This window comes from Bubalus bubalis, chromosome 5 (genome assembly GCF_019923935.1).
Source record: "Bubalus bubalis isolate 160015118507 breed Murrah chromosome 5, NDDB_SH_1, whole genome shotgun sequence".
In the NCBI taxonomy this organism is placed as follows: domain Eukaryota; kingdom Metazoa; phylum Chordata; class Mammalia; order Artiodactyla; family Bovidae; genus Bubalus; species Bubalus bubalis.
The window spans coordinates 1,043,964-1,068,640 of NC_059161.1; the positions used below are offsets into that span (position 1 = coordinate 1,043,964).

At 44.4% G+C, this 24,677-nt stretch overlaps 1 protein-coding gene across 4 annotated transcripts in view; it reads right to left on the reverse strand.

Annotated features, from left to right (window-relative positions):
• The window catches only part of KDM5B (lysine demethylase 5B), a 72,368-nt gene extending 49,484 nt beyond the window's left edge, over positions 1-22,884 (reverse strand). For 3 of the 4 annotated variants that reach the window (XM_025285279.3, XM_044942608.2, XM_025285277.3), the window contains exon 1: positions 22,414-22,754. In XM_025285279.3, the coding sequence (XP_025141064.1) occupies positions 22,414-22,602 (189 nt within the window). In that variant the 5' untranslated portion in view covers positions 22,603-22,754. Of the gene's footprint in view, positions 1-22,413 lie in introns of all 4 variants that reach the window. The other variant, XM_025285278.3, reaches the window with a different exon arrangement.
• Between the last annotated feature and the right edge of the window lie 1,793 nt (positions 22,885-24,677).

Below are 24,677 nucleotides of genomic sequence, written 5' to 3' on the forward strand. Positions count from 1 at the left end.
AAATAGCAATATATGTGGAAATATATGTAACTCTGTTCTATATTTTCCAAATCTCCCGTAATGCATTATCATACCTTCATAACTTAAAAAATAAAAAAGATTAAAAAAAAAGTAAGTGCATTTGGGATAGAAAAGAACTTGTTTTAACTTGCATCCTGTCTAAATTTTATATATCTATATATACACATAATTATTAAATCCCTCTATATACTTTACATTTAACTCAGTAAAGTCGGAATAAACAATAAACTTAAATAAAATTAAATGGCATCACTGACTTGATGCACATGAGTTTGAGCAGGCTCTGGGAGCTGGCGATGGACAGGGAAGCCTGGCATTCTGCAGTCCATGGGGTTGCAAGAGTTGGACATGACTGAGCGACCGAAATGAACTGAAAATTAAATATAACAAGCAAGGGCTCCGTACAACCCCCATCTGTCACTTGCTCGGGGCTGAGTCCTGAGGCACAGTGGGGTCTTATACCTTCCCCACAACATAGTCACCTGCCCAGGTTCAAAGCCTGACTCTGCTGTGTGACTCTGAACTAGGTTAATCTCCTTGTGCCTTGTGTACACGTAAAAAGAGGAAATCAGGAAGCTTAAGGAAAATAATACGGGCAAAGCCTTTAGAGAGGTACCTGGCATTTACACAGTAAATGGCAGGAAAAAACATGTTAACGATCAGGAAATGTTCATGTTGCAAAGCTGTGTTGTTTCCAGGAAGCCTAACGCAATCGTTTCTCTCTTTTTTTTGATTGGTTATGTTTAAAACAATGGCTGTGATTCTCTAATCTTCATTATAAATTTGTATAAAATGGAATTCATTATATATACTACTCAAGGTCCATTCATCTTTTTTTCCCTGTATTCTTTTTCCAGCATTAGATACACGCATCCTGCTTTTTGAAGCAGGATTTTCATGCTGAAAGAGCTTCCTAGGGAATTCCCAGGCAGTCCAGGAATCAACTCTGTGCCCAGGTTCAATACCTGGTCAGGGAACTAAGATCCCACACACTGTGTGACACGACCAAAAAAAAAAAACCAGATTCTTATCAGACTGTTTTAGGCAAATTAATTCAAGTGTAGAGGCAGTTAACAAAACTGTCTAGAGAGGAGGTGCTAGGGTGGCAATGGAATTCAACTTCTGTAACACAAAAAATAACACTCGAGGGCAAGTCCACCTATGGTTTCATGGGTGACATCAGTATTTTCTACTGACAAAGCCATTTTCTGTATGACCACTATGTAAAATTTCCTGACTGCATACTTTCTTATGGGACAAAGGCTAAGGAAGACAGTAGGTTTAAAATATACTTTTTCCCCTACTACAAAAGTAATCAGGCTTATTACTGAAATTTCAGAAAGAAATATAAAGAAAAAAATCAGCCATAATTGTAGAGAAAAACCTGCTACATTTTGGTATACATCCTTCCAGTGTTTTTTCTAAGATACTTATCTTCATAATTTCAAACCCTCCCCCAAAAATTACATTCCATTTTACTCAGTACTATAGTGATAGATAGATAGTGAAGTCGCTCAGTCGTATCCAACTCTTCGCGACCCCATGGAAAGTAGCCAACCAGGCTTCTCCGTCCATGGGATTTTCCAGACGAGAATACTGGAGTGGGTTGCCATTTCCTTCTCCAGGGGATCTTCCCGACCCAAGGATCAAACCCAGGTCTCCTGCATTGTAGGCAGACGCTTTACTGTCTGAGCCACCAGAGAAGTCCAGTATTTCATTGTATTGGTACTTTAATAATTTCTTATTATTGGACATTGAGATTATTTCCTTTACTTTTCAACGTTAATCATAAACAAAACACTTATACCTTCTAAGAAGCTTCTTTCAGCTTCATTCAAGGGTCACATTTTACACACTGCCAAGTACAGGAAAAAATAAATCAATGTGATCACAGGAACCACAGGTGCCTGCCTGAGACCACCTTTTATGACTGACAGTGAGTTCTGTAACAGAGAAGTATAAAAATAAGGAAGACTTTAAAATGAAAACTACCTTCCCAGAACAGTGCTATGGATGTGCAATAAATGTTACTGACAAGCAAAGTCTAATTAGGAAAATGAATTTTAACTGTCTCTATAAAGATAAGATTAAAAATATAAAATAAAAAAAAACCTCTCACTGCTAAAAACTTGTCAATGAGGAAAACTTGGTGACAAGTATTTGAAAACAATATTTAGTAAAATACATCATGCTCCTTATTTAGATATGGGCAGCTGTGTCAAGTGAGGTACATGTTGTAGCAGGGGGCTTGCTTTAGTTAAGGTAAGAACAAAAACTCCCACAGCTTTAATGTTTAAATGTTTCCACAGCCAACAGGAAAGACTGCAAGGATAACTGGCTCCTGAAAAGAAAAAAAAAGTTGCTGCCATGTCCAGTCAGTCCTCCTCAAAACTGTCAAGGTCATCAAAACCAAGAGATCTGGAAGACCGCCACAGCTAAGAGGAGCCCAAAAAGACCTGACAGGTGAACGTGACGTGATGTCCCAGGTGACATTCTGCAACAGAAGACATCAGACGAAATCGAAGTGCACCTGTTTGTTCATGGATTTATACAACAAATGTGTCATATTAGCAGTTCATTGACAGAATGTTAATAAAGGGGGAAGAAACTAGGTGAGGTTCTCAAATGACCTATCTTCTCAATTTTTCTGTAAACTTAAAATAGTTTAAAAATTCAATTAAAAAATAATTTGGATCAATTTTTATCTTATATTTCAAACTTCTGACTCCAAAATAGAACTGTCAAAAACCAAAACACAATCGTATCTTTGATATAAGAATTTTAAACTTAATGACAAAATGAGACCAAACAGGCCCACTTCAACAGTTGTTACCGGTTATGTGAGAAAATCTACTGTTTGCCTTTTGAAAACACTTTAATAAGTTTTTACCAAAACCTCTACTGATTTTATAATTGCCTCTTTAAAGGTTGAGCACAAAGAGAAACCACTTCTGCATAGACCCTAGATTTACTCCTATTGAGTCAAGCCTTTGCAAAAATAAGTTCCTTTTTTACCACTGTGACTCTCAAATTTTGGGCCTCAAGTAGGCTCCAAAATCACTGCAGTGACTGCAGTCATGAAATTAAAAGACGCTTGCTCCTTGGAGGGAAAGCTATGACAAACTTACAAAGTGTATTCAAAACCAGAGACATCACTTTGCCAACAAAGGTCTGGAGAGTCAAAGTTATGGTGTTTCCTTCCAGTAGTCATGTAACAATGTGAGAGCCGGACCACAAAGAAGGCTGAGCGCCAAAGAATTGATGCTTTCAAACTGTGGTGCTGGAGAAGATTCTTGAGAGTCCCTTGGACAGCAAGGAGATCAAATTAATCAATCCTAAATTAGGAAATCAACCCTGAATATTCATTGGAAGGTCTGATGCTGAAGCTCCAATAGTTTGGCCACCTGATGCAAAAAGACCCTGATGGTGGGAAAGACAAAGGGCCTGAGGAGGATGGGGTGACAGAGGATGAGATGGTTGGATGGCATCCGACTCAGTGGACGTGAGTTTGAGAAAACTCAGGGAGATGGTGAAGGAGGCAAGCCTGATGTGCTGCAGTCCGTGCGGTCACAAAGAGTGAGACACGACTGAGCAAATTAACAACAAAAACAACCCCTTTAAACCCTTAAAAATTTAGGACCTCAAAGAGTTTTATTTTAGATAGGTTCTGTCTATTCATTTTTGTTGCATCAGAAATTAAGATTTAAACAAATTCATTTAGTAAGCAAAGAATTGGTGAGTAGTTTTCTTTTGCCAATCTCTTTAATGCCTGGTTAAATAGAAATAAGCTGGATTTTCATATCTTATGCTATCTGTTGTAGTATATGTTGTTTCCATTAAAGTATATTAAAAAAAAAGCTGGTCACAGTTAAACATTTAGTTGAAAAGAAGTTCCCTTGAGCCTGCTGAAAAGGTCCAGTGAACTCTCCAAGAGTCCTCTGCCCTCATCTTGGAAACAATTGCCCAAACAGACCCCTAGAGGGTTCCCCCTTCAGTCTGTCCAGATTTTAAAAGAAGTCCTTTAAGTGTCTTCTCCATCCACTAACAACGATTTCTTGACCAGTGTAATGCCAGTATTTTTAGAAAAGGTACATGGCAACCCATCTCCCCTAAAGTCCTAACACCAAAAAGATCCTGAAAATACCAATGCAATCATTTGCAAATATACATGGTCTTTAATAGTTGTACTAAGAAAATAAGTACCAAGAGATAAAAACTTCTGTTAAAATTATAACTCCTATAGATAGGTGCTGGTAAAAAAAAAAAAAAAGCCAGTTTTCACTTTTACACAACTTCTTGTTTAAAATAACATGTTTTAATTTCTGAATAAAAAGTATTTGGAAGGGAAAGCACTGTTTCTATGGACCATCTCTTAGTAAATGAAAATACATCAGAAAAAAAAAAAGAGAGATACATATCATGGTATTTAGTTATTAAGCGCTAGTCTAAATAAGTTCCTTTTTCAACACTTTTAATAAAACTTGGGAAATAATACTCTGCATTTACAAAGGCCTCTAATGACTTAAATTTATTATTGTTAAAACCATATGAAAATATAAAACAATCCTCCCATTAATACTGCTTTTCAGACTTCAAAGACAGTTTCCTCCCAGGTCCCTCTGCAGGAACAAGCTAAGTACAAAAACCCCCTTGATAGGTGACTACCAAGCTATCTGGAGCAATTCATACAGATTTTTGGCATGTCCCAAAAGTCTCATAAAGCCTATAATATAATGGAAGGACCCTTTTAAAATTCACAGAGGAAAAACCTCAGCTCAGTTCAGTCGCTCAGTTGCAACATCTGACTCTGTGACCCCATGGACTGCAGCACTCCAGGCTTCCCTGTCCATTACCAACTCCATGAGCTTACACAAAACTCATGTCCATTAAGTCAGTGATGCCATCCAACCATCTCATCCTCTCTCATCCCCTTCTTCTGCCCTCAATCTTTTCCAGCATAGGGTCTTTTCCAAGAGTGAGTTCCTCGCATCAGGTAGCCAAAGTATTGGAGTTTCAGCTTCAGCATCAGTCCTTCCAATGAACACCCAGGACTTGATCTCCTTTAGGATGGACTGGTTGGATCTCCTTGCAGTCCAAGGGACTCTCAAGAGTCTTCTCCAACACCACAGTTCAAAAGCATCAATTCTTCTGTGCTCAGCAGTTCAACTCTCCCATCCATACATGACTACTGGAAAAACCGTAGCTTTGACTAGACGAACCTTTGTCAGCAAAGTAATGTCTCTGCTTTTTAATATGCTATTTAGGTTCATCATAGCTTTTCTTCCAAGGAGCAAGCATCTTATAATTTCATGACTGCAATCACCATCTGCAGTGTTTTTGGAGTCCAAAAAAATAAAGTCTCTCACTGTTTCCATTCTTTCCCCATCTATTTGCCATGAAGTGATGGGACTGGATGCCATGATCTTAGTTTCTTGAATGTTGAGTTTTAAGCCAACTTTTCCATTCTCCTTTTTCACTCTCATCAAGAGCTTCTTTAGTCCTTCTTCACTTTCTGCCATTAAGCGTGGTGTTATCTGTGTATCTGAGGCTATTGATATTTCTCTCAGCAATCTAGATTACAGCTTATGATACATGCAGCCCGGCATTTTGCATGACGTACTCTGCATATAAATTAAATAAGCAGGGTGACATTATACAGCTGTGACATACATTACAATTTGGAACCAGTCTATTGTTCCATGTCCGGTTGTTTCTTCTTGACTTGCATACAGATTTCTCAGGAGGCAGATAAGGTGGTCTGGTATTCTCATCTCTTGAAGAATTTTCCACAGTTTGTTGTGATCCACGCTGTCAAAGGCTTTAGCGTAGTCAATAAAGCAGCAGTAAATGTTTTTCTAGAACTCTCTTGCTTTTTTGACGATCCAAAGGATGTTGGCAATTTGATCTCTGGTTTCTCTGCCTCTTCTAAATCCAGCTTGAACATCCAGAAGTTCATGGTTCAAGTACTGTTGAAGCCTGGCTTGGAGAATTTTGAGCATTACTTTACTAGCATGTGCTGCTGCTGCTGCTGCTGCTAAGTCGCTTCAGTTGTGTCCGACTCTGTGCGACCCCATAGACGGCAGCCCACCAGGCTCCCCGGTCCCTGGGATTCTCCAGGCAAGAACACTGGAGTGGGTTGCCATTTCCTTCTCCAATGCATGAAGTGAAAAGTGAAAAGTGAAAGTGAAGTCGCTCAGTCGTGTCCAACTCTTTGAGACCCCATGGACTGCAGCCTACCAGGCTTCTCCACCCATGGGATTTTCCAGGCAAAAGTACTGGAGTGGGGTGCCATTGCCTTCTCTGACTAGCATGTGAGATTAGTGCAATTGTGCAGTAGTTTGAGCATTCTTTGGCATTGCCTTTCTTTGGGGTTGGAATGAAAACTGACCTTTTCCAGTCCTGTGGCCACTGCTGAGTTTTCCAAATTTGCTGGCATATGGAGTGAAGCACCTTCACAGCATTATGTTTTAGGATTTGAAATAGCTCAGCTGGAATTCAATCACCTCCACTAGCTTTGGTCATAGTGATGCTTCCTAAGGCCCACTTGACTTCACATTCCAGGATGCCTGGCTCTAGGTGAGTGATCACACCATCATGGTTATCTGGGTCATGAATAACTTTTTTGTATAGTTCTTCTGTTTTATTCCCCTGGAGAACGAAATGGCAACCCACTCCAGTATCCTTGCCTGGAGAATCCCATGGACGGAGGAGCTTGGTGGGCTATAGTCCACAGGTCGCAAAGAGTCGGACACGACTGAGCGACTTCACTTTCACTTTCTGTTTTCTTGCCACCTCTTAATATCTTCAGTTTCTGTTAGGTCCATACTATTTCTGTCCTTTATTGTGCCCATCTTTGCATGAAATGTTCCCTTGGTACCTCTAATTTTCTTGAAGAGATCTCTAATCTCTCCCATTCTATTGTTTTCCTCTATTTCTTTGCATTGATCACTGAGGAAAGCTTTCTAATCTTTGCTATTCTTTAGAAAGGTGTAGCTTCTCTTCTTCTCTCAGCTATTTGTAAGGCCTCCTCAGACAACCATTTTGCCTTTCTGCAGTTCTTTTTCTTGGGGATGGTCTTGATCCCTGCCTCCTGTACAATGACATGAACCTCCGTCCATAGTTCTTCCGGTACTCTATCAGATCTCATCCCTTGAATCTATTTGTCACTTCCACTGTATAATCATAAGGGATTTGATTAGATCATACCTGAATGGTCTGGTGGTTTTCCCTACTTTCTTCAATTTAAGTCTGAATTTAGCAATAAGGAGTTGATGATGTGAGCCACAGCCTGCTCCCGGTCTTGTTTTTGCTGACTGTATAGAGTTTCTCCATCTTTGGCTGCAAAGAATATCATCAATCTGATTTCGGTATTGACTATCTGGTGATATCCACGTGTAAAGTCATATCTTGTGTTGTTGGAAGAGCGTGTTTGCTATGACCAGTGCATTCTCTTGGCAAAACTCCATTAGCCTTTGCCCTGCTTCATTTTGTACTCTAAGGTCAAACTTGCCTGTTACTCCTCCAGCTATCTCTTGACTTCCTACTTTTGCATTCCAGTCCCCTGTGATGAAAAGGACATCTTTGGGTGCCAGTTCTAGAAGGTCTTGTAGGTCCTTCATAGAACCATTCAACTTCAGCTTCTTCAGCATTACTGGTTGGGGCATAGACTTGAATTACTGTGATACTGAATGGTTTGCCTTGGAAACGAACAGAGATCATTCTGTCGTTTTTGAGACTGCACCCAAGTACTGCATTTTGGACTCTTTTGTTGACTATGGTGGCTACTCCATTTCTTCTAAGGGATTCCTGCCCACAGTAGTAGATATAATGGTCATCTGAGTTAAATTCACCCATTCCAGTCCATTTTAGTTCACTGATTCCTAGAATGTCAACGTTCACTCTTGCCATCTCCTGTCTGACCACGTCTAATTTACCTTGATTCATGGACCTAACATTCCAGGTTCCTATGCAATAAATATTGCTCTTTACAGCATCAGACTTTACTTCCATAACCAGTCACATCCACAACTGGGTGTTGTTTTTGCTTTGGTTCTGTCTCTTCATTGTTTCTGTATTTACTTCTCCACTGACCTCCAGCAGCATATTAGGGACCTACCAAGTTGGGGAGTTCATCTTTCAGTGTCCTATCTTTTTGCCTTTTCATACTGTTCGTGGGGTTCTCAAGGCAAGAATACTGACGTGGTTTGCCATTCCCTTCTCCAGTGGACCACGTTTTGTCAGAACTCTCTACCATGACCCATCCGTCTTGGGTGGTCCTAAGGGGCATGGCTTGTAGTTTCATTGAGTTAGACAAGGCTGTGGTCCATCTGATTAGTTTTTTGTGATTGTGGTTTTTCATTAAGGATAAGAAGCTTATGGAAGCTTCCTAATGGGAGAGATTGTGGGGAAAATTGGGTCTTGTTCTGATGGGTGAGGCCGTGCTCAGTAAATATTTAATCCAATTTTATGTTGATGGGCAGGGCTGTGTTCCCTCCCTGTTGTTTGACCTGAGACCAAACTAGGGGTAATGAAGATAATGGTGACCTCGTTGAAAAGGTCCTGTGCAATGCCAAACTCAGTGCCCCAACCCTGCAGCTGGCCAACGCCAATCCACGCCTCTGTCGGAGACTCCTGAACACTCACCGGCAAGTCTGGGTCAGTCTCTTTTGGGGGCGCTGAAAGAAAGATCCTAAGAAAGCTAAATCTCTAGAACAAATTATCTTCCCCTTAAACAGGCTGACAATACAATGGTCAATCATGAAAATTTAACAGGAAAGCACTATTCATTTCAGGTCATAGACATCTTATGGTCACTGAATGAGTCTGCAAGAATTTCAGATCCTTCTCCGCTGTAGTGATTTAACTGGTAAAAATATTACTTCAGTATGCCTATACCAAGCCACATCATGATCCAATAGCAATTCTGCAGTTTTTGAAATTATTTAATAAGTAGTTTTGATTTAAAGTTAAGAAAAGATTACATACTTCAGAAAGATTACAAAAATGATCTGTCAGGGAAAGGACTTTAGGAATGAGGTTGGACTCTGCCCCCTCAACCTGCACTTGGTAACACCCAAACCAACCTGGGCACCAAGCGCAGGGAAAGTTAAACAGCCCACACCCTATCTTTAAAGCCTTATTAGACCTGTGAACACCTGCTCTACACTACACTTTCAGTACTTGACAAACTGGGCTCTCCTGGAGATTCAAAACTCAGGGTCAGGAAAGGGACAGCAGTGACGCTAGAAACCAGCCTGCGCCTAGGAGAAGATGCTCAAGATGAATCTCTGTTCCGATGTTCTAGCTCAAGTTCCGTTCCGTTCAGTAGTGTCCGACTCTTTGTGACCCCGTGAACCGCAGCACGCCAGGCCTCCCTGTCCATCACCAACTCCTGGAGTGCACCCAAACCCATGTCCATCGAGTCAGTGATGCCATCCAGCCATCTCATCCTCTGTCGTCCCCTTCTCCTCCTGCCCTCCATCTTTCCCAGCATCAGAGTCTTTTCAAATGAGTCAGCTCTTCCCATCTATCTCAAGACACATTTACAAGTGTACAAAAAAGAAACATAAATAGTAAGCCATACATTTAATTAAAGCAAATATTTAACAGCTTTCAATCCTGCTGCAATTAAGATATATTAACTATAAATCTAATAACAAAAGTGGAAATAATTTTAGAATATGTATGATCCCTAATAGCCATATTCAAAGCAAAGGACTAAGCTTGAACCTGAATTGGAATTGCTAGGAAGCTGCTCTGTTCACCCCACTACCAATCACCTAATATTTACAGAAGGATAACCGGACTCTCTATTCAATATACTCGAATTCTGACCATGCTTCAAGGCTAGATCTTCTGTATGAAAGATTAAAGGATGTAATATTACACAGGCAAGCTCAATTTAGGACAGTAGATACAGGTCTTATGTCCAAAAATCTTGAATTTATCTTATGACGTATCTCTGTTACTGCTGTACAGACAGCACTATCTTACTTCTTTGACACGTACTGCCACATTTAATACTCAATTTAGGAATTCCTGGAGGTTCAGTGGTTAGGACTAGGCGCTTCCACCACTGCAACCCAGGTTCAACCCCTGGTGAGGAAACTAAGATCTAGCAAGCCGAGCAGCGTGGGCATAATAATAAATCTGATTTATTTATTATGTGATTATGATGCACCCGACCCCAAAATATGAGTAAATTCCAGCCTGATAAAACTGGTCCTCATTTGAAGGGCTGCCTGGTATCAATGGGACACGCACTATTAGATCAGATCAGTCGCTCAGTCGTGTCCGACTCTTTGCGACCCCTTGAATCACAGCACGCCAGGCCTCCCTGTCCATCACCAACTCCCGGAGTTCACTCAGACTCATGTCCATCGAGTCAGTGATGCCATCCAGCCATCTCATCCTGTCGTCCCCTTCTCCTCCTGCCCCCAATCCCTCCCAACATCAGAGTCTTTTCCAATGAGTCAACTCTTCGCATGAGGTGGCCAAAGTACTGGTGTTTCAGCTTTAGCATTAGTCCTTCCAAAGAAATCCCAGGGCTGATCTCCTTCAGAATGGACTGGTTGGATCTCCTTGCAGTCCAAGGGACTCTCAAGAGCCTTCTCCAACACCACAGTTCAAAGGCATCAATTCTTCGGTGCTCAGCCTTCTTCACAGTCCAACTCTCATATCCATACATGACCACAGGAAAAACCATAGCCTTGACTAGACGGATCTTTGTTGGCAAAGTAATGTCTCTGCTTTTGAATATGCTATCTAGGTTGCTCATAACTTTCCTTCCAAGCAGTAAGCGTCTTTTAATTTCATGGCTGCAGTCACCATCTGCAGTGATTTTGGAGCCCCCCAAAATAAAGTCTGACACTGTTTCCACTGTTTCCCCATCTATTTCCCATGAAGTGATGGGATCGGATGCCATGATCTTCGTTTTCTGAATGTTGAGCTTTAAGCCAACTTTTTCACTCTCCACTTTCACTTTCATCAAGAGGCTTTTGAGTTCCTCTTCACTTTCTGCCATATGGGTGGTGTCATCTGCATATCTGAGGTTATTGTTATTTCTCCCGGCAATCTTGATTCCAGCTTGTGCTTCTTCCAGTCCAGCGTTTCTCATGATGTACTCTGCATATAAGTTAAATAAACAGGGTGACAATACACAGCCTTGATGTACTCCTTTTCCTATTTGGAACCAGTCTGTTGTTCCATGTCCAGTTCTAACTGTTGCTTCCTGACCTGCATACAAATTTCTCAAGAGGCAGATCAGGTGGTCTGGTATTCCTATCTCTTTCAGAATTTTCCACAGTTTATTGTGATCCACACAGTCAAAGGCTTTGGCATAGTCAATAAAACTCCTCTATTATCTACTTTCCCAGATTTTAAATGGAGAATTTTACAGCTGTGTCTAGAGTTGAGACTTGAGAAAATCATCGCCAAGAAGTCCTGTAAGTCTGAAATATAGACTCAACAAACCAGCTTTTTTCTCTCCTGGGCTTTCCAGCACATTCCCTGCAGCCTCCATCTAGATCCTCTTCATTCCTTGTATGTTGATGTTTCTGGGGGTTCGCATGACTCTCACTCTCATTCTACATTCCTATCCCTCCCTAACTCTGCCCTAACCCAGTCTTCCCAGATACCCCAGGCAGCCCCCTATACTCTCTATCCACCTCCATATATGCCCAACCCTAATACCTTCAATCATTCCATATACAATTTCCATTACTTGCACACATCCTACTATATAATCTAGTTGCTGATCTTTCTCACCAGTAGATTACAAGCTTCCTTAAGTCAAAGTTGTACACTACAGAACCTTAACAATTCCTGGCACTTACTGATGTATCAATAAGCCTACTGAATGGAACCTGGAGCCAACCCCAAGGACCCAATCCATTTCTTCATTCACCAGAGCTGACAAAAAAGGATTTCTCAGTTTCCTATAGCACAGCTGAGAATTCCTATTAATTCAAAGTCAACAGGTAAGAAAATCCCTTACATTAACATTGCCTAAACCTCATCATCCAGTCCCATCACTTCATGGCAAATAGATGGGGAAACAGTGGAAACAGTGACTGACTTTATTTTTCTGGGCTCCAAAATCACTGCGGATGGTGACTGCAGCCATGAAATTAAAAGACGCTTACTCCTTGGAAGGAAAGTTATGACCAACCTAGACAGCATATTCAAAAGCAGAGACATTACTTTGCCAACAAAGGTCCGTCTAGTCAAGGCTATGGTTTTTCCAGTGGTCATGTACGGATGTGAGAGTTGGGACTATAAAAGTGCTAAAGAATTGATGCTTTTGAACTGTGGTGTTGGAGAAGCCTCTTGAGAGTCCCTTGGACTGCAAGGAGATCCAACCAGTCAATCCTAAAGGAAATCAACCCTGAATATTCATTGGAAGGACTGATGCTGAAACTGAAACTCTCAATACTTTGGCCACCTGATACGAAGAGCTGATTCACTGGAAAAGACCCTGATGTTGGGAAAGATTGAGGGCAGGAGGAGACGGGGACGACAGAGGATGAGATGGTTGGATGGCATCACCAACTCGACAGATGAGTCTGAGCAAGTTCCGGGAGATAGTGAAGGACAGGGAAGCCTGGCATGCTGCAGTCCATGGGGTTGCAAAGAGCTGGACAACAACAAAAAACAGACAAAACAACACGGTGCTGCGCTTTGGTATCGTGTAAGGACAGCTTCTATTATGATTTTCCTGCAGTGTGTCAGGATAGCCAAAGGGAACCAAAGGAAGATCACACTCTCCTTCCCAAAAAGCCCAGCTAATTTCTGGGATCCACTGGTCACTGTGTATTAGAAGAACACTGAACTCAGAAGTAAAAAGCCAGTTTGGAATTCCCCAGTCAGTCCTTTAAAAGCTGTGTCACCTTAGACAAGTCACTTAACTTCTCTCAGTACATCTTCCTTTAACTGTTCTCGGATTCTGGGGCAGTCCTGTGGTGTGCTTTCACTGTTGTGGGCCTGGGCTCAATCCCTGGTTGGGAACCTAAGATCCCACAAGTTGCACGGAATGGGAAGAAGGAAAAAAAAGAAAAAAAAAGTCCTACCTTAGCAGCATGAACTAAGTTAACAGAAATGTTTTTTTACTGAATCTATTGGAAAAGGGAACCCTTGTATACTGTTGGTGGGAATGTATTGATAAACTGATGCACTTTGGAGAACAATATGGAGAAGGTTCTCTAAAAACTAAAAACAGAGTTACCAAGGATCCAGCAATCCCACTCCTGGGTAGATATCTGGAGAAAAGAAACTTCAAAAACATACACGCAGCCCACAGCAGCATTATTTACAATAGCCAAGAAATGGAAGCAACCTAGATGTCCAACAACAGATGAATGGATAGAGAAGATGTGGTACCTACATACAACAGAATACTACCTGGCTATAAAAAATAATGAAATTATGCTATTTGCATCAATCTGGATGGACCTAAAGATTATCGTACTGAATGAAGTAAATCAGACAGAGAAAGACAAGTATCATATGATATTACTTATATGTGGAATCTAAGATAATGAAAATGAGTCTATGTATAAAACAGAAACAAGATTCACAGACATAGAAAACTTTTGGTTCAGTTCAGTTCAGTTCAGTCGCTCAGTCGTGTCTGACTCTTTGCGACCCCATGAATCGCAGCACGCCAGGCCTCCCTGTCCATCACCAACTCCCAGAGTTCACCCACACTCACGTCCATCGAGTCAGTGATGCCATCCAGCCATCTCATCCTGTCGTCCCCTTCTCCTCCTGCCCCCAATCCCTCCCAGCGGGTATAGGCAATACAAATAATGGTTAAGAATACTGTGTGGGCTCACATTAGGCTTCTCTACTTAGTAGCCAGGTGACCTTGAGAAGTTTACTTACCCTCTTTATGCCTCTTCATGTAAACTAGGGCCAGAATTATCCCCATTTTAAAGTCAGGTTAATGGAATAAAACCTTGAAAACAGTCATGACCCTCAAGTCAGGAAGCTCAAGGATAATAACTTAGATAATGGAAAACATACCAGAAGTCAAACGTTTGTATTCCTGCTCCACGATCTTTTCACAAAACCTCTATTCTCTGCAAGTTTTCATTTCCTAACTAGCTAATGGTTTGGTTTAGTCACTAAGTCGTGCCTGACTCTTGCGGCCCTATGGACTGTAGCCCACCAGGCTCCTCTGTCCATGGGATTTTCCAGGCAAAAATACTGGAGTGGATTGCCATTTCCTTCTCCAGAGGATCTTCCCGACCCAGGGATCAAACCTAGGTGTCCTGCATTGCAGGCAGATTCTTTACCAACTGAGCTACTAGCTAATACCAACCTTCAAAAACAAATTACCCTGGATCTTAAACCAAATTTTAAACCCTGTTCCCCTAAAAAAAATTTTGATGAGCAATTATCCTAAATATTCATTGGAAGGACTGATGCTGAAGCTGAAACTCCAATACTTTGGCCACATGATGCAAAGAACAGACTCACTGGAAAAGACCCTGATGCTGGGAAAGATTGAAGGCAGGAGAAGGGGACGACAGAGGATGAGATGGTTGGATGGCATCACAGACTGGGTGGACATGAGTTTGAGCAAGCTCCAGGAGTTGGTGATGGACAGGGAGGCCTGGCGTGCTGTCGTCCATGGGTCGCAAAGAGTTGGACACGACTGAACTGAACTGAATTATCTATTTCATAAGTCAAAGATATATTTTACATATGGAATACAGGTAAAGTCACAAGGTTATTAGAGAAAAAAAACAGTTACTAAAAATAGTTATTAAAAAAGAAAAAGTAGTTATAGAGAGGAGCCCAGAAGAAGGGGCTGCCTTCTAGTGTGACTTTTAAAAACCCCAAACCCATACCATACACAAAACCCTGAAGCCAGCCCTCCACTGGAAAATCTGGTAGCTGTTCTCAATTTGTTCAAAATGCATCATTATATTGGATAAGAGCCTCTCTGGGAGAAGAAAAAAGCTTGGAATATCTGGAATTTTACCATAGGGGGTTACACTCCAAAAATCCTCTTTGCAAACCTTGCTCATCATGAGCCATGCCCGCACCTCCCTTTCTGCAGATAAAGATATCAGAGCACAAACCCTGAGACAGCCTTGCTCTCCTTGTCCAAGTCAAAGCCTGGCAGGGATGAGACGGTCCCATCTGGTTTAAATATCACCAAATGATGAGCTGGTACAACCACACAGAAAATTGGGAGGATCTTGCCTTAAAGACCTTGTAATTATGTGGTTTTGATAGGATTTGTTCTTTGTCTCTGGAGCTACAGGAGTGGAGTAGATGGCCACATTCAGATACCTGTGTGCCTCACAGGAACACATGCCTAACAAAAGCCCCAGCCAAGTGCTAAAAAAACACATTCAGGTTTGAACTTAGTTCTCTAACACTACAATTTGATCAAGCTGTGAGGTGGCAAGAATTAATGTAGGAATGCACAAAAGTCTGCCTAGGGCCACACGAGGAACACAGCTGGGAAGACAGAGCTCAGCCTAGCTACATGTTCTTAATTAAAATACTCAACATTCAAAGGTTGTAAAACTTGGTATGTACACCAGTGGACTGTGTCTTAACACATTTAGAAAACAGTACTGATAATATATTTGAACAACAAAAGTGAGAAATCCAGATTTGTATGATTATATAGCAATTCTAATGAGCTTTATTTTTAAAAAGTTTGCTATTGGTCAGTAATAGAATAGAACATACTCAGGCTCTATCCTGAGAACCAAAATAAGCCTTCCCTCCCACCCGTTCTACCTTTCTCCCCACTTCACTAGTAAGACTCAATTCTACTAACCATCCTGTCAGGAAAGCACTGGGACTATTTAAATTATGTTAGATAAAATAGAATGCTCTCCATCGGCAGGCAGGGCTTCCACAGCATCAGAGCCATCCCAACACAAAGCTTTCCAAATACAAACTCCTCCCTGTATAACACACATGCACTGCAAATTTTCTGAAATAATTTCTAACAGCTCTACCTGGAAAAAAAAAAAAAAAATTTTTTTAAAACTTCAATTTTAAAGAACACTTAGGTACAGAAAAGTTTTACCTAAACCAATAGAAGAATTACACTCTATATTCTGGTTTTGATGCTGGGCTTTTGACTTTTTCACTTTTTCAAATCCCTTCTCTGTAAGAGAAAATGAGGGATATGCATTTGGCCCTAACCCTTGTCTCTGTAAATCTGTCCCCAGACTCTTCTTAGCAGTTAGCAAACATAAGCTTTGGAATTTAAGCTCCTTGCAAACCATCAATTAATTAGTCTGGACAGCAGCCCTAGGTCAGTATCAGATCTTCTTATAGCAGGTAAGAAGGCATACATTGGGAAAAAATGACTTTGTCCAAGGTCATGATGGCGTTAGATTCAAGATTCTACTCACTCATTTTACAAAATCAACACTGACTCCTTCTTTTATATAACATAAAAAAAACCCCACATATACTCTCCTTGATAAAAGTTTATTTTTATCCCTGCTATTTCTTAAATTCTACATGTGTTGTAAAATAACAGATCTCCAAGTGAAATGGAATCAACAAGTTTAAAAAAAAAAAAAAAAGCCATTCATTATGTCTTCTGCCTAGGGATGTTTTAGTTTAGTGCCTGAAAAACAAAGTTATGGATGGGGGGGCGGCGGGGCGGTGTAGGGCATGTAGACTTTAAGGGGATAGAAAACAGTTGTCAACAGCCTGACTTATAAATGGCTCCTTGTAAACATTTGGGGCCACCTAAATGCTCATCCCCAATTCTGCTGAAACAGTAATCGAACCACTGAAGCTGGAGTCAATCACCATCTTCACAGCAAGTAAACCTAATGACATCCTGCCCAGCAACTCATCAGACCCTTGCCTCTCATCTCCTTCAAACTCATTTTCCAGAAGGGACTTGGTTCTGCTTCTCACTCACTCCCGACTCCCAGCTGCATTCTGTTGAGATGATGTCTGTCAGACGGGAAGATGGACCCAGAGTGGGCAAGGGCACAAGGGGCACCACCTCCCACCACCTGCCTCTGTGACCAGGCGCTCCCACAGATGCGCCACAAACATACCACAAGGCAACAAACCACTAGAGAGACTGAGAAGTCCTATCCCCATCCTGATTAGGCAGAGAGGCCATCTCTCCCTAACAGAACCTCATCCCTAACTGCCCAAATCTCACTCGCCCTGAGTACGACAAGAGCTAAACCAAGTTGTTCTCTCCAATTGAGGTCACTAGTTTACTCTCAATGCCAATGTTGCTACTCTGCCTTCTGCTCTCTTACACCCAGGAAAACACATAAAGGGACCATGTGGTGTATGCTTATTTTCGTAACTTAAAAAATTTCATTTATACTCTGGAAATGAAGGTTCTAGCAGAGCAAAGTAACTAGTCCTAAGTCCAGAAAGACAATTTAAACGATTAAAAACAATGTAACAGATGAACCGATGTGATGACTCTGGGCTACATCTAAAGGTGTATGGCAATGATGCTTTAAGTGGAGTGATCTATAATTAAAAGTTTGAATTTTTTTAAGACAAGAATGCGTTTAGTCAAGTTCTCCCATCCTACAATTACGGAACTAAGAGTCCTAGTTCCCCAGAGATGGCTTTACCCCATAGTCTCCATAAACTTGGAGGTCGAAAAAGCCAAGTCACCACTGAATTCATCCGATAGTTAATTACAGAAAAAGGAGCATTTTTAGAAGAATATTCTGCAGTGTGCAAAGGTGTTATCTCATTTTCCTCTTTGTTAATCCCATGCTAGGACACAGCAGTTAATAAGTACTTAGGAAATCCTTGTTAAGCTGCATACAATTCTCATGTCTTAAACAAGTTTCTTGCAACTCAGATTTTAAAATCCAGTTACTAGTGTCTCAAACTCTTAAGTAATCCAAAGTAAATGAGTGGCCCAATGATATGGCAGGATCCACTCCAAGGAACTTATCAGTGTGCTTCTGATGACTCCTCTTCAAGGGGCCCAAACTTAGACATTTCTGAAAGTACAGTCAGTCCTTTAGTTCTCAACAGGTATTCCACATAATTTAAAAAAAAAAAAAAAAGGAGGCTGCAATGGTCTTCTAGCTCATAAAACAGGTATATTAGCATAATCCCCAAAGAATATATAATTCTCTTGGAAAGGAAAAATCAGACCACCAGCTCAATGCAAGGGCTGTACAATGGAGAAAGCAAGGTCCTTCCCGGTTACTGGTTTTTAAACCCAAAGATGGCCTCTGCCAAGAGATAAACAAGTAGACTTCGTGAAACCTAAACCCAGGAACCTAATTAATTAGCACTTTCATTTTGGGGCATGAGCTGTCCCTCTATCCTTTTCTATAGCCAAACTTTAATGTGGTCCAATTAGAACAACAATGAGAGGTTACAAAAGCCTACAGAAAGCTCCTATTTTACAGCACATAAACCAGATTCCTTCATTTTTTTTAATTGAATAGTTCACAATGGTGTTTTTGCCTTTCTAAAAGAAAACTCTCTCACTGGCAGATTACTGTATGCCTATATTGAAGTTTCCTAAATATCCTGGACTTTGTTACTGTCACCCAAACTAAACAAGTAAATGAGTTGACTACTGATCTATCAACCAGAAATAAAGAAAATTAAGTATCTTAGAGACAAAAAATGAAATTGACGGTTGATCATTTTCTCTAATTTTCCTTGTAGCTGTCTCTCAATAATGAACTCAATCCTCCAGTTTTAAATTGCAACAATTAACACTCTTCAAAGGCAATTCTCTCTTCATTCTGCTCTTTAAAAAAGGTTTAGACTGCATGTTTAAAAACAAATCCTATAACCACAGGAAGGGAAACTTCTCCACTGGGGGTAGGGACATAAATCTTTAGCTGCCTTGTATGTTTGTAATATCACTCACATTCCATTCTATGAGTCTATTAATTTGTTGATTGGTTAACTAAGAGTTAGATGGATATCTGAGGATCTGGGTGTGACCAATTTACCACTGGCAAAGTCAAATTTAGCTAAACACCCATCCACAGACTACAACAAATGAAGTTTGCTGTTACTTTAAGGCAGACACATGTACAAGCTAAAACTGTAGGACTTACTTAACCCAGCCTCCTATCAAGTGAGAAAAAAAAGTTCTTTTGAGAGGCATAGTTCTAAATCTGTCTTAAAAAGTGGTTACAATCTGGTTCAGGCTTTCTTCTGGGGTGGGGTGGGGGGGTGATGAACAAGCTCTAACAACTGATGATGGTTATAAGAACTCCATGAAAATACTAAAAACTACTGAACTGCAGTTTAAACTGAAGAACTGTATACTGTGAGTGCATATATATATATATATATATATATATAAACAAAACTTTGTGGGTTTTTTTTTAATTGTAAATTCTTCCTTTGCTCAAGGATACGTCTATTGATAAGCTTTTCCCCCAAATGTTAAAAGGTTTAAGGCGGCAAAGAATCAGAGAGAAAAACTTCAGGACACCAAAGAAACTGGGAAAACAACAAAGAGGATGAGGCCAAAGTCAAGCAAAAGCAACATCAGGGAGAATGACGGGCAGGAATGAGGAGAGACCCGCGCCTGTCACTCAAACCTCCCCCACACACAGAGGTACACTTGCGTTCCTCCCTATTCCTCAGGGCAGAACCAACAGGCTCAGAGATGCTGACTCTTCAAAGTTTTACACCCTGGCTATAAAGTCAAAGGGATTAAACTAATGGCCACAAGAAGTTAAAAGTTGAAAAATGTGTCTACTGTGCCATCTGGGGTTTGACTTAAATCTCCGACTTCTGGATACCACCAGAGAAGAAATTTGTGGAATCTGCCTAGCTATGGCCAAATGATGTATGTTTGAGAACAACAGAGTAGCTTACTGAAGCCATCAAATATATTCCAATCAAGCTCAGGAGACTCAGAAATTCACTGACCAGCCAACTAGTTTTTGCCTAATAATTACACTCCTAAAATTAATCATCTCCAAATACCACAAAGTGACATGGAAATACAATTTGTCCTTAAAAAGAAATCTAAGTACATCAAGGAGGAAATGAAAATTTGCATTTTAAGGATAATAAAACCAAAAGTCAGATTACTTGTAAACTGAAGAAAGAAATCCAGGAAGCCAGAAACTTGACGTAATTTGAAAAATGATTTACTTCCATCTTTAAACTTGTAACTCAGGATTTGAGTAATGTCTTTTTGATTTATTACCTTTTATCACATTTACCTTACTATATTTCAAACAAATTTCTATGAACCTCAAGTTTTCAATAGCCAAGTAGTTTAGGACCATCACTGAGAAGCAGCTATAAATTGAAGCTACCTTAAATACCATTAATTAAAGATACAAAGGTTAAGGATAAAAAGAAATAGAAATACTTTGTAATTCTTCCCCTTACTTTGAAAAGTAAAATACCAGTAAACCCAATCCCCATTTTAACAGTCATTCGTTTTCCAAAAACTTAGTGGTCATAATCATCTAGAAACACAAGCATTACATAGCTATCACCATGGAAAACATTTCCTATCTCTTGGTTTGTTGTTGGTTTATTTCAACTATATGAAACAACTTGTTCACAGAAAACGGTTTCTAAAACAACCATTGCTTACATCCTCATCTCTTAAGAAGTCTTTGTTCCAACAAGACCCTTCTTCGAGAGCTACAACTTCTGGAAAGGTTTCTCTTTGTGGTTGTATCAACAATAAATACTCCCAAATTCTTTCCAATTGGCACAAGAGTTCTTAAACAAAGGAGGAAGCAAGCCTCCTCCACACAAAGGAGGTCTCCAAAACACAGCACTGGTTATGTTTGTGGAGTGTTTATTTGTGCCTCTTTAACACCCTTTCTCGGGCTGTGGTATGTACCACTCTCAATACAAAATGGTGGCCATCATGTCTGTCAGACATTCAGAATGGGGAAAGAGAAAGATTACACGTTTTGCAGGGCTTACAATTAATATTCTGGCCAAGATGAGGAAATGAGTGGCCAAACCTAAGCTGAGCAACACTACCTTTTTAGGAAAAGAGCCTCCCAAAAGGCACGGGTAAGAGTGGATAAAGGGCTTACCCCGGCCCTAGTGCACCACAATACCAACATGGAGGACAACTCACTCCCAGGAAGCGACTGCACACATTTGGGTTCCCGAGAACTTACTCAAGTTGCCTAGTTTCAGAAGAGATCCCCACTAAGGCAAACGCACTCTTCACATTCAGCGTCCCTAACGCACGACACAAAGCTCCACGGCTACCTGTCGGCGCCCGCCCCCCTCTTGCAGAACTAAGCCCGGGGCCCCGATCCCCGCACAACTTCTGCAGGCCTCTGGCTCCAGCCGACGCGCACTTCCCCTCAGCAACGGCAAGCAACCGTGTCCACTTCTGGAGCGCGGGGCATCTTCTTCCAAACATCTCCCCCACACCGGCGGACCAGCTATTTTCGGAGGCAGGAATTTCACCTCCGTTTCAAACTACTCCAAGAAAAACTCCAGAGTATCCAGTGCGCGTTCCGCCCCGGAGGTCGGGGGCGGCGGGGTCTCCCGCGACACGGCCCCCGGGCGCAGGGCTACGCGCGAGCCCCGCACCTCCAACGTCACCACAAGAGCGAGCCCCGGGCGAGGGGCGGGGGGCTTCCCCCGAGGGGGCGGGGGCGCGGCCTCCGCGGCTCCTCGAAGCGTCCGGAGGCAGTTACAGCTCCGGCCAACGGTCGCGGGGCGTCCAACCGCCGCCAGGCCGCCTCGGCCCCGGCGGGTCCCGACGGTGGGCGGCGGGGGAGGGGCCGCGGCCGTTGGGGCGACCTCGGGACCACCCCCCTCACGCCCACCCGGGCCGGGGCTGCCGCGGGCCGGCGGAGGCTTCCGAGGCTGACACCGCCCGCCGCGGGCGGCTCTCGGGCCGGGGGCCTGGCCGCGCGGGGGTCGCGGAGGGCCTTGGGCGGCCGCCCCCCTCGGCCCACGCGCACGCCCCCTCGGCCCGGCCCGCGGTCCCCCCGCCCGGCGCCGCCGCCCCAGCTCGCCCCCGGCCCCGAGGACCTGCCGGGGGTCTGGAGCGGGGCGGGGGGCCGGGGTCGGAGGGTGGGGCGCCAGGTGAGGCCGCCCGGACCGCCGCCGCCTCCACACAAAGGACCAGGGGCTCCGCCGCCATATTGAAAACTTTCCTCCTCGCGACAACTCGCGGGGCGCGCACCCCGCACCCCCGGCGCCCCGCACACGCGGGCCCCGCGCCCGGGGGCCCCCGCGCCCGCCCGCCGGCCGCCTGCTCGGCCGCCCTCGGCTCCCGCGGCTCCGGCGCACGGCCGCGACCTCGGGGCCGGTGCCCCCGCCTCTCCGTCCGGATCCGAACCCCGGCCCGGCCGCGCTCCGTCCGCCGCCCCCGCGCCCCGCGCCCAGCTCCGAGGCCCGGCGCCCGGCCCCCGCCGGCCGCGCGCCCCGCTCGAGACTCACCGGCGGCGGCCGCACCTTGCAGATCCCGGTCTGCTCGGCTATGGGCCGTATCTTGTGGATGAAGGCGAAGGGATCGGCGAACTCCTCCCAGCTGGGCTCGAAGACCGGGCACTCGGGCGGCGGCAGGAACTCCCCCAATGGGCCGGGACCGCCGAGGGCCGGCACGGGGCGCGGGCCGGGGGCCTCCATTTCTCGCGGCGCCGCGGACGCGGCTGGGTGGCCGGCCTCGGCCTCCTCAGACGCCTCGGCCTTCCTCCTCCTCCTCCTCCTCCTCAGATCCGGCTGCTCAGACTCCGACTCCGACTCTGACTCCGACACCGACCGACGACGCCGCGCCTCCCCAGCCACGCCGTGCGCCTCCGCCGCCACGGCGAGGAAAAGGAGTCCCACCCCACCCCCATCCCCACCCAGCCCGCGCCGAGCGCCCGCCCCTGGGCCGGGTGGGGCGGCCCCCGGGAACAGATCGCGGCCTCACGGTTCAGCCCAGCCGGCCTCCACTGACCGTTGACTGCGTGCCAGAGTCCCCTCCCTCCCTCAGGAAGTTACGAGGCTGGGCTCACGGGTGGACCCTGCGTCCCGCCCCGCCTCATGGGAGCCGCCCTGGTGGAAGTTCGCAGACATTTGGTCAGACCCCCGAGGGGCGTGGGGTGTCGGGGCCGGAGGCGGCTTTTCCAGGTAGAGGGGACAGCTCGAAGGTGACAACAGCCTAGAGGTGAGAAAACAGGAGGATAAGAAATTAGCACTCTGTACTAGGCCTGTGCACGTGCTCTCATGATGAATTTTTAATATACACAACAACCTACGAGGCAGGTACTCGTTTCCATTTACACATAAACCCAGCGAGGCGCAAGTTGATCAGGCCATTTGCCCAAGTTGCATATAGGCCAACAAGTGGTGGAGACACCACCTAACCGGAAGGTAGGGTGTTGCAGGGAAGAGTGCTCCTTGAGCAACAAGACTGCGGGTGTGGACAGTGGTATGTTAGCTGCTTGCGTCTGCGCTTCATCCCGCGCGGGAGTCCCTGCTATTGTCCCCATTTTGCAGAGCAGACAATAAAGGCACAAATTAGTAACTTGAAGAGATGAGAACACTTTTGACACATTTGGGGAGGTGGGGAGGATAATGTCCTGCCCCAGAAAAGGGAAGAGAGGGAATTCAAAACGTAGAATTTCAACCCTAAAAAAGACCTCTTTCCTCTAGAAAGGAGCCAAACCCAAGAAGGACTGTTCGCCAGAGCCTCCTTGGTAGGTAGGTGTCAACCGAGTCCTAGTCCTGCTGTTAGCTTCACCTGAAGAAAAGTCTCTTATCCTTGAGGATCCTTCCTCTAAAAGGCCGCGGAGGGGAGAAGCCTTCTCTTCAGAAAGTTCTGAAGTAAACCCAAAGGTCGTTGGAGAAGGTAGATCCTTCCCTTGCTGTCTAGGGCTTTGTGATCTTCCTAAGCCAAGGCGACGGAGGCTGAAACCAAGGGCAGCTGGCACCCTATTAAGTCGTCCGTATACAGTGGATGTGAGATTGCAGGTTAGAATGTGCTCATGTGTTCACAGAATCTAGCTGGGGGTGTAGAGGAATCTGTTGCACAAAGTTTTAACTTTGCTGAATATTTGAAAATTTTTCACAATAAAATGTTGGGGAGAAAAGTCCTCGTTGTTGCTCTTTGCCCTGGGCTCTAGAGGGTCTTGCTGGGGTGGATTTCCTGTCCTGTGCTCTCTCCCGGGAGCAGCGATAAGACTATTATCACACTGAACACTGGCATCCTCCAAGACGAACTCCAGACACGTACGGATTACGGCCGAGAAGGAGGACAGCGAGCCCGTCCCCAGCTACCCCCGGGCCGCCCCGCACCGCAGCTTCCCGGCCCCGCGTCCGCCACTTCCGGTAGAGCCCAGAGCCACGGGATTCCGTGGCCGGCAAAGAGGGCAGCAGCTGCCCCTCCCCAAGGACGCGCCTTGCAGCTGAGGGAGGGTCGGCGGCGGGGCCTCGAAGGGAGCTGGGAGGGGCTGCTCTGCCCGCGGGGACGCGGAGGCGCTCTCGGCCCTTTATGATGCGTGTTTACATGCGCGGAGGGATCCTTCCAGCTGACAGCCGCGCCGCGCCGGCCCTTCTTTTTTTAAAGAGCCCGGCCGCGGGCGCTGATTGGCCGGCCGGCGCGGGCGCTGATTGGCCGGCCGGCGCAGCGCTCGGGGGCGGGGCGCGCGCCGCATTGTCTGCTCCGCGGCGGCGCGGCGGCCCGGCGGCCCGGCGGCTGTGCTCGCTCGCTGCCGGAG